At 40.4% G+C, this 10507-nt stretch overlaps 2 protein-coding genes across 8 annotated transcripts in view; one reads left to right on the top strand and one right to left on the bottom strand.

Annotated features, from left to right (window-relative positions):
- Window positions 1-10125, top strand: part of RIC3 (RIC3 acetylcholine receptor chaperone) — a 59196-nt gene extending 49071 nt beyond the window's left edge. For 4 of the 7 annotated variants that reach the window (XM_064577061.1, XM_064577060.1, XM_064577063.1 and 1 more), the window contains one exon: window positions 7854-10125. In XM_064577061.1, coding sequence (XP_064433131.1) covers window positions 7854-8290 — 437 coding nt within the window. In that variant the 3' untranslated portion in view covers window positions 8291-10125. The remainder of the gene's footprint in view (window positions 1-7853) is intronic. The other 3 variants (XM_064577062.1, XM_064577067.1, XM_064577068.1) reach the window with 3 other exon arrangements.
- TUB (TUB bipartite transcription factor) overlaps window positions 1-10507 on the bottom strand; it is a 64348-nt gene that overhangs the window by 28849 nt on the left and 24992 nt on the right. The window lies entirely within an intron of this gene.

The following is a 10507-nucleotide window of genomic DNA, read 5'->3' as shown; positions in this document are numbered from 1 at the left end:
ACAGTGAGAAAGGGAACACAAGCAGGGGGAGTGGGAGAGGGAGAAGCAGGCTTCCTGCTGAGCAGGGAGCCCGATGCAGGGCTCGATCCCAGGACCCCGGGATCATGACCTGAGCCGAAGGCAGATGCTTAACGACTGAGCCACCCAGGCGCCCCTCATTTAATGTATTTTTAATTCAGATATTGTATTGTCATTTCTAGAAGTTCTATTTGGGTCTTTTTTAAGTCTTTCATTTCTTAAATATTTCATTTCTCATATTCTTATACCTTCTTTAAAATATGAGGCATATTTGTACTAGCTTCTTTAACAGTCTTAGCTGCTGATCTTATCTTCTGGGTGTATTTCTAGTGATTAATTTTTCTTCTTGCTGTGGGCCCTAATTTCATGCCCTTTTTACATGCCTGGTAAATTTTGACTGGATGATGGATATTACAAATTTTATATTATTGGATTCTGGATTTTTGTTTTAGTACTTTAAATAGTTGCTGGACTTCTTAACACACAGTGAAGTTACCAGAAATAAGTTGGATTCCTTTAAGGCTTGTTTTTAAGATTTGTGAGAATGGGTCCGAGCAGCCTTTACTCTGGCTAATTTAGCCCCACTAGTAAGGCAGTACCCTTCTTAGGATTCTGTCTGATGCTCTGCAATGTTTTTCTACTCTGGCTGGCAGGAACATGAACTATTCCCAGCAATGTATGAGTGCCAAGAATTTTTAGGCCTAATGCTTTCAGTAGTTCTTTTCCTGGCCTTGGGTAGTTCTTCCACATATATGCACAGATCAGAACTCAGCTAAAAACATGAAGAGTTCTCTGAAGATCCCTGAAACTCTTTTTCTACAAAGCTTCTTTCTAGTATTCTTCCCTGGCCTTCCTAAATTCTAGTCTGTCTTCCCAACTTAGTGGGACCACTGGACTCTGTTTCCCTTTTCTCAGGGATCATGCTATACTGCCTATTAATGTTTGAAAATTGGTGCTGACTATATTTCATTTGGTTTTCTAGTTGTTTAAAGAAAGGGGTCCCGGGCGCCTGGGTGGCTCAGTTGGTTAAGCGACTGCCTTCAGCTCAGGTCATGATCCTGGAGTCCCTGGATCGAGTCCCGCATCGGGCTCCCTGCTCGGTGGGGAGTCTGCTTCTCCCTCTGACCCTCCCCCCTCTCATGTGCTCTCTCTCTCTCATTCTCTCTGTCTCAGATAAATAAATAAAATCTTTAAAAAAAATAAAATAAAAAAAATAAAGAAAGGGGTCCCCATGTTTCCATCATTGCTTGAGCAGAAGTAAGAGCCTGCACATTTAACAGTGAAATAATTCCAGATAAGTAGTTAGGGATGGAGAAGAGAAACCTTTAAAAGAGTAGAAAAAATTGTTGCAAATATGTACTGGCTCTTTAGCAGGAAAGGATTTCTTGAGTATAAAAGCAATGCAAGACCCATTCATAATAAAAACTCTGAGAAAAATAGGAATAGAGGGGAATTTCATCAATTTGATAAAGAGAATCTACAGAAACCTACAGCTAACATAAATAGTCAAAGGCAAGGGTGACTACTCTTATTCAGCATAATACTAAATATTATAGGTAGTGCAGTAAGGCAAGTAAAGGAAATAAAAGGCCTACAGATTAAAAAGGAAGAAAGAAAACTGCTCCTCTTAGCAGATTACATGATTGCCTATGTAGAAAGCCCCAACTCCCAGAGTTGGGGCACCTGGGTGGCTCAGTCAGTTAAGTGTCCAGCTCTTGATCTCAGCGCAGGGCTTGATCTCAGGGTCATGAATTCAAGCGCTATGTTGGGCTCCACGCTGGGCCTGGAGCCTACTTAACAACAGCAGCACTCCCAGAGTGTGTTCAGCAAGGTTGTAAGATACAAGATAAACAGACAAAAATCATTATATTTCTACATATTAGCAATGAACATGTTGATAGCAATTTTAAATTTGGTATCAAAATTTTTACCAAAAAATGAAAGACTTAGGTGTAAATTTAGCAAAACATGTACAGGGCTTATGTGCTGAAAACTATACAACACTGATGAAAGAAATCAAAGGTGTAAATAAAGGGGGAGATCTATCATGTTCATATATTGGAAAACTCAACATAATACAAATATCCATTCCCACACTGACAAATGCGTTAATGCAACCCCTATCAAAATCTCAGCAAGATTTTTTGTAGATACAGACAAGATTATTCTAAAATATATATGGAGGGGCAGAGAAAATAGAATAATTAAAAAATTTTATAAAAGCAGGAGGAATTAGTTTACTTGATTCCAAGACTTACTATATAGCTAACAATCAAAACTGTGTGATATTGGTATAGGAATAGACCGATAGATCAAAGGAATAAAACCGAGAACCCAAAACCACACAAACATGTACAACTGATTCTTGACAAAGATACAAAAGCAGTTTTGATAGCCTTTTTAACAAGTGGTGCTCTAGCAATCGGATATCTATAGCAAAAAATAATCCTCGAACTAAGTTCTACATATTACACAAAAATTAACTAAAAATAGATCATGAACATAAATGGTAAAACTATAAACTTTTTTTTAAAGATTTTATTTATTTGACAGAGACAGACAGCGAGAGAGGGAACACAAGCAGGGGGAGTGGGAGAGGGAGAAGCAGGCTTCCCGCCGAGCAGGGAGCCTGATGCGGGGCTTGATCCCAGGACCCTGGGACCATGACCTGAGCTGAAGGCAGCCACTTAATGACTGAGCCACCCAGGTGCCCAGCTATAAACCTTTTTTGAAAAATATATAGAAAATCTTGGGGATCTGGGGTTAAAGAGTTCTTAAACTTGACATCATAAACACAATTCATAAAAGGAAAAATTGATAGATTGGAGGTCATCAAAATCTAAAACTTTTGCTCTGCAAAAACCCTGTTAAGATAATGAAAAGACAAGCTACACAGTGGGAGAAAATATTTGCAAATCATCTATCCAACAAAGGACTTATATCTAGAGTATATAAGAACTCTCGGGATGCCTGGGTGGCTCAGTGTCGGTGAGGCATCTGCCTTCGGCTTGGGTCATGATCCCAGGGTCCTGGGATTGAGCCCCTGAGTCAGGGCTCCCCGCTCAGCGGGGAGTCTGATTCTCCCTCTCCCTCTGCCCATCCCCTCTCCCCCCGCTCATGCTTGCTCTCACTCAAATAAAATCTTTAAAAAAAAAAACACTCAAAACTCAACAGTAAAAAACAATCCAGTTAGGAAATGCGCAAAAGATATGAACAGACTTTCACCAAAGAAGCCATACAGATGGCAAATAAGCACACAAAAAGATGTTAAACATCATTAGCCACTAGGGAAATACAGATTAAAATCACAATGAAATAACCACTACACATCTATCAGAATGGCTAAAATAAAAAACAGTAACAACACCAAATGCTGGCAAGGATATGGAGAAACTAGATCCCACTCATACATTGGTGGTGGGGATGTACACTTAATCTGCAAAACATTTTGGCAGTTTCATAAATCTTCAACTACTCTACAACCTGGCAGTTGCACTCCTGGGCATGTATCACAGAACTTAAGACTTAAATTCACATAAAACTTATACATGAATATTTATGGCAGCTTTATTTGTAGTCACCCCAAACTGCAAACAACCCAAACATCCTTCAACAGGTAAATGGTTACAAAACTGTGGTACAATGATACTTCGGTATACTACTCAGCAATAAAAAGAAATTGATACATGCAACAACCTGGATGAATTTCCAGATAATTATACTGAGTGAAAAAGTCTAATTCCAGAAGATTCCATACTGTGCAATTATATAACTTTCTTGAAATGGTAAAATTATAGAAATGGAAAACAGACTAGTAGTTGTCAGAGGTTAAGGAGGAAATAGAGGCAGGAGGGAATAGGTGTGGCAAATAAAGGGCATAAGGGATCCTTGTGATGATAGAAATGTTCTGTATATTGACTCTATCAATAATAATATCCTGGTTGTGTACTGTCATATAGTTTAGCAAGATATTACCATTGGGAGAAACTGGGTAAAGGGTACATGGGATTTCTGGGTTTTTTGTTTGTTTGTTTGTTTTTTTACAACAACATGTGAATCTGCAATATTTTTTTTGACACAGAGAGAGAAATCACAAGTAGGCAAAGTGGTAGGGACGGGGAGAGGAGGCTCCCTGCTGAGCAGAGAGCCCAATGCGGGGCTTGATCCCAGGACTCTGGGATCATGACCTGAGCTGAAGGTAGACACTTAACTGAGCCACCCGGGCACCCCTGCAATTAAATTTTTTTTAAAGCAATGAAGAAAATTGTAAGGGAAAGGATAATGTAGCCTGAATATGTAAAACCTTTACTTAGATTAGAGAATACCACACAATTTAAAGCCAACACTAAACTAGAAAAAGTATTTGTGACAAATGACTGAAAGAAGTTGATACCTTTAATATATAAAGTGTTCTATAATTTATAAAACTGATATCCCCGTGTAAGCAGTACACAGAAGAAAAAATGCACCTTGCTACAAAACATTAGAAAGTATTTCAATCTTTCTAGTAATCAAAGAAATGAAAATTGGCATTTTCTCCTCTAAATTGCAAATCTTTTTATATAACCTTGTTATATAAGGTTAAATATTTATCACATTTATTTTCTGTCTTCCTCTTAGGTGGTGGTGAAATTATATAGAATTTTAGCTCCAAGCAATATTAACTTTCAAATATATTAGCCTATTTTAAGTATTTCAACAATGGCACTAAATTTCTAACCGTTTACATTGATAATTCTTATTGATACATTGTTTACCGATTTCTCATATACAGTATATTCTTAGATTTTAAAAATTTTTTTGTATTTGTCAGAATTATTATTTTTTTTAAAGATTTTATTTATTTATTTGAGAGAGAATGAGATAGAGCACATGAGAGGGGGGAGGGTCAGAGGGAGAAGCAGACCCCCTGCCGAGCAAGGAGCCCGATGCGGGACTCGATCCCGGGACTCCAGGATCATGACCTGAGCCGAAGGCAGTCGCTTAACCAACTGAGCCACCCAGGCGCCCTGTATTTGTCAGAATTCTTAAGTACCTCCACCCCCTACCCACTCACCCCCTTATAGATTGGTGTATTTTCTGAGTACTTGGATATCTACACATACCATTTTTCACCTTTATACAAATAATTATTTGATCATGCCATTTTTCTTTGTCTGAAAACTTTGCTGTATTAGCTTTCATTTGATGTTGAAAATGAGAAATCATTTGATGTTGAAAATGAGAAATCTTATCACAGTCTGATTCTTTTTCTCAATAGGCAGACTGTTTTTAGTTTTCTGGCTGGAAACGTATAATCTTTTAATACTTAAACATTTGAATTTGGGCAGGTTCATTGGCATATATCTGAGTGTGTGAGTATGTGAATTTTTCATAGTATTTTTGCCTAGCATTTAGTGACTCTTCCATCTGAAGACTTGAGTCTTTCTTCAGCTAAATGATATTTTCTTTTATAACCTTTTTTTTTGGTTATTGCTTCCATTTAACCTACTCTGCCCTCATTCTGGAATTCCAATAATTTGGAGATTGGATGTCCTGGATCAGTTTTCAATGCAGCCTATATTTTTTTTTTCTCACAATTTCCATTTCTTTATCATTTTTACCTTTGTCATAGAAGAATTTCTATACTTCGACTTCTAATATACTCATTTGGCTTTTAGCCCTGTCCGTTTTAATCTATATTCTCCCTTTCTCAAGTTTAAATATTTTCTATTTCTAAAAGCTCTTATTTCCTGTTTGCTCCCCTTTTTATATTGAAGTCTGGTTGGTTTTATCAGTGCAGTAGTATTTTGAATATTACTGGGAGTATCGGTTACAAGTTGATATTAACTCTTGTTTACACCATTGACTGTTGTTTTTTTTGTTTTTTGTTTTTTTAGGGGCTGTTACATAGTTTGCTTAGTTTGGTTCCCCTGCTGACTTCCTCATAGGATCAATGAGTTTTATAGCTTGCTTATATTTTTAATGAAGTTCTTGAATAACCAGCGATGTTGGCTAATAGTGGGCTACCTCAGCAGCCTGTTTGTGAGTCTCTATTTGGTTTTCCTTAGCAGGCCTTCCCCTCTTAAACCAAAGCAGATAGCCATGGAACTCCAAAGGTAAGCTTTGTCCTTGGTGTGGAGAAGGCAGGAACATGCCAGAAAATGGACTTAAGTATTCAGTGGCTGGGAGCTGATTAGCAAGTATGCTTCTCCAGCCCGTGCCCTTGACCAGGGAGGCTGTGAGGGCCTTGGGTGGCTAGACTGTTTGACCTCGCATTCCATCCACAGTGAGTTAAGCCAGCGGACTGACACTGCTTCACATGCCACTGGCAGTGATGACGAAGATGTGATCAGAGGGACAAGTTTTTATGTCACCGGTAGGACGGAAAATATACATTCTTCTGGAAAGCCATTTGGTGGAGTGTAAAAACAGGCTTGGAAAATGTCTGATCCCTTTAGTTCTCACATTTCTAGCAGGCTATCTTAAAGAAATAGGGAAGTGGACGTAGACTTCTATTCAGAGATCCTAACTGCCAAGTTAGTTATAATAGGGGGAAATTGGAAAGAACCTACATGTCTTACAGAAGAGGCTCGGCCAGTCGTGTCCGTTATGTAGCTGTATGATGGGATGGGATGTTTTGCAGCTCACGATAGAATGCTGAATGAAAAAAATCAGAATATTACATTTTACACACAGTATGTTTATACATGATAAAAAGGCCAGAAGTAACACAACAGATTATTATCAGTGGTAGGATTCTGGGTGACTTGTGTTTTTTTTAAAGTTGTCTGTGTTTTTAAAAATTTTCTGTAGTGAGTTTGTATGACTTTTATAATCAGAAAAAAAAAACAGTAAATGTTGTTAAAATAGGTCTCTCCACACTCTACACTGCATCAAAAAAGACCCCTGCTTTTCAGAATCTGCAGGCAAAAAGTGGTTTGCATTAGGGTTGAATTTGTCAGTTATCATAATGTGCAAATGGATTTTGGATTCGCCGGCTTCTCGCATCGTGTAGGACGCACGGCTGACGCGCCGGCGTATGAGCTTGGGTGAGGCCCATCTGCTGTTCCAGCACAGCTTGGCGGACACAGATTTATTTCAGTTCATTCTTTAATTTGGCAGCATTTCTTCTTTTCTCATTATCATAGCTGGGATTCAGTACCAGTATTACTCATTTTGTTTACTGGTTTGTTGTTGTCTTTTGTTCCATTTTGTGGAGACGAAGAAGCCAACAATGGGAATTCTGTCTTGTGAAAACACAGTGCTTGTCCTTTGGGATCTTGGGCATGTCTTGCTGAAGGGGCTCTCTCTTTCTGACACTCGCAAGCCGTTTCAGTTGTTTCGATTAGTCGAAGCCTTCGTGGTGGTGGTTTTTTGTTTTTTTTTTTCCCCCCAAAGAGCTTAGTCTTCCTTTTCTCCCCCTTCCCACCCCCCCACCGCAGGAAGATTTGGAAATGGATCCAAATAGAAATTATAAACATTAGCCTTGAGCTATGCTCTCTCCATCTGGTGTTTGGTACTTTTTTTTTTTTTAACTGAAGGCTCACATTGTTTAATCTTAGTCATTGCAGAAGCTGGGGGAGGGGGGCGAGACTTCTACTCTGCCCTAACCACCCTGCACTTGAGAAGGGATTTTCTTCTGAGTTGGTTTGTATTTCAAAAAACACTGGGATAGTCCGCCAGATCGCTAAGAATTTACTCAAGTAAAACTTTAGAACTGTTAGAGTCATCTTAGAGATTTTTTGAATGGATTTGTTGGGATAGGATGGCTGCCGCCTGAGAAGCCTCTTTGAGCCTGATACTTTCTGTTGAAGGACATTCCTTGTAAGACTTTGTGCTACTTTTTTCTCTAGGTTACCCTGAAGAGACTTACCCAATTTATGACCTTTCAGATTGCATCAAGCGTAGGCAAGAAACAATCCTGGTGGATTACCCTGACCCCAAGGAGCCCTCTGCTGAAGAACTAGCTGAAAGAATGGGAGTGCTGGAAGGTGAAGAATCAGATCATTTGGGTTGGGAAATGCCCACTGACCCCGGAGCCGGGGAAGAGAATTCTGTTACCTCATGTGACGCACAGCCACAAACCTGTTCCTGCTGTTTTCATGAAGAAGAGGATCCTGCGGTCTTGGCAGAGAATGCTGGATTCGGTGCAGACACTTACACTGAGCAAGAGGAAACCACCAAAGAAGTATGGCCCCAAGACTTCAGAGATGAAGGCCTGGGCATCAGCCCTGATAAAGTATATACAGGTGGCACATTGAGGAAGCGGAACCCCCAGGTTCTGCTTTAGTTGGTTTGGAGAAGTATCCATTACTCTAGCTCCAAGGTGACCTTTCTCTCCTCTCTGATTTCATCCTTGGCCCTGTGCCCTGAATTTCATTCTGTATTTAAATATCCTAGCTAATCAGGCCACTACCATGGATATCGTGTATCCTTCCTGGTGCTCACACACCTGTCACCTTGTAAAACACCATAGCAATTAGTATGAACACAATACAGCTTCACTCTTTCTCTTCATGCCTTTCTTCCACCAGAGAGTTGATCCACTGAGGAATTATGTTTGATCTGTTGGGCACTCAGGGGCAGAGGTCTGACTTCGTGCTAGGAGGAGCAGCTGGTTTACCTGTGACCAAACATTAGTTTACACGTGATGAGGACTTAAGGCTGCAAAAGTGAAGATTATAGAGTCCAGGATGCCTTACTCTGTGGGCCTTGCGCAGGTTAGCGGTCCCCTGGGTTCAAGAAGAGAACATTTTGTTAGTGGGTATGATGGGGCCAGAGCAGGGTAAGACTCTGCTGTGTGAACTGAAGAAGCCCCTTCCTCCCAGTGAGGGCCTTTTGGGGAGCACTGCTGCTGCCTCAGATACCCGCTTTTCTCCAGAGTAGCAGAAGGCTCCCAGCGACCTGTGAATGAGCCCAGAAACGAGTTGGGGGACTGTTACTCTGGTTTTGCTGGGTCTCTAGCTTCCTTTATACCTGTTCTGTTTCACAGAACTGCCAGCCCAGAAGCACCATTGTACCTCTGGCCTTCAGTGGCCAGAGGAAGCTTTAAATAGAGATTTTAATCCTTGCCCTGCAAAGCCAAGGTTGGAGGCTGGGTGGTGGACCTCCACGAGACGGTCAGAGAGCGAGGAGTAGGGAGAGAATCTATGTACTTAAGGACAGCTATTTCTAATTGTTGTGCCCTCTGGGAAATTTGTTCTTACCACCACATGAATTGAAACAGAAATGAGGAGGACTGAACCTATAGACAAAGTGCCAGCCCGAAAGGAAAGTTGCAGTGTGTCTGTTGCAGAGAACCTATAGCAGTGCCCAGGGAAAGAGACTATTCTATATTCAGGTATCTGGGTCTTTTGAGAAAGCTGGGAAGGGGAGGAGGTTGGTCAAAATCCTCCCAGTCTTAACCTCACTAAAGGCCTAATTTCTAAGGGTGCCACCTGTCTTTTTTTTTTTAAGATTTTATTTGAGACACAGCAAGAGCAGGAATACAAGCCCGGGGAGTGGGAGAGGGAGAAGCAGGCTCCCTGCTGAGCAGAAAGCCCAACGTGGGGCTAGGATCCCAGGACCCTGGGATCATGACCTGAGCCGAAGGCAGATGCTGAACGACTGAGCCACCCAGGCGCCCCTGTCATCTGTCTTCTTGAGATAAGATGGCACCCATGTATCCTGTCTAGGAAGGATGAGTGAATTCAGTTTACATGTAAGACCTGAGAGTTTAAAGAAGACACATTCCCAGGAACATTCCTCGTCATGAAATGTGGAAGACTTGAAAACTAAGAAATGATGTAAAGGTCGTTAGGGCTTTTGGAGTTCCATTGTTCCTGGTCGACTAAAATGCCAGGAAAATAGCTAAAATCAAACATATAGGCATATAGACTGCTGTCAGAAGGTTATAGGATCATATTTAGATAACATGTCAGCTAATAGTAGGCATTTCTTAAATTAATGAAATTAACGTTTCTTGTTACAGAGAAAAGTCATTGAAGACTAAGTCTGTAGGAAAAGTATATTGTATCCATCTGTGTGTGGAACCTTTGATTCACTTTAGAGAGTATAGTTTTAAAATGTACTAGAAGTGATCTAGATGTAATGCTCAAGGTAAAAAAAGAATGTAGGTGCTCTTTACTGTGTTGATAAATCATTTTCCCTGTCATTTCCCTTTTTTCACTGCAAGGGGTTGATTTATAAGGAGTCCTGGGTCCCTGGTTCCTTCTTTTTTGCCTTAGTATCTATGGTTCCCTTATTAGAGATGTGTGTTTCTTTCTAGCTTATTCATTCATTTATTCATTTAGCAGACACTGCCCACAGCTGGGCAGTAGGAATAGAGCCTCAATTCCTACCTTTAAGAAACAAAAAAGCTTAGTGTGGGAACCTTGTCCAATTTTTTTTAAATGAACTGTAAAAGGGCTCAAGATTGTGAATTCTGCAGGCAGAGAAATATTGGTCATGATTCCATCCCGGCCTATTCTATCTGTACTCTTGTTGGCTCCTTACCCCTCCTGAGCCT

This window comes from Mirounga angustirostris, unplaced genomic scaffold, assembly GCF_029215605.1.
Source record: "Mirounga angustirostris isolate CCGP_5_RB_7025 unplaced genomic scaffold, mMirAng1.0.hap1 SCAF_13, whole genome shotgun sequence".
NCBI classification, from domain to species: domain Eukaryota; kingdom Metazoa; phylum Chordata; class Mammalia; order Carnivora; family Phocidae; genus Mirounga; species Mirounga angustirostris.
Note: the sequence above shows the minus strand (reverse complement) of the source record. Positions and strands in the feature narration are given on the sequence as shown.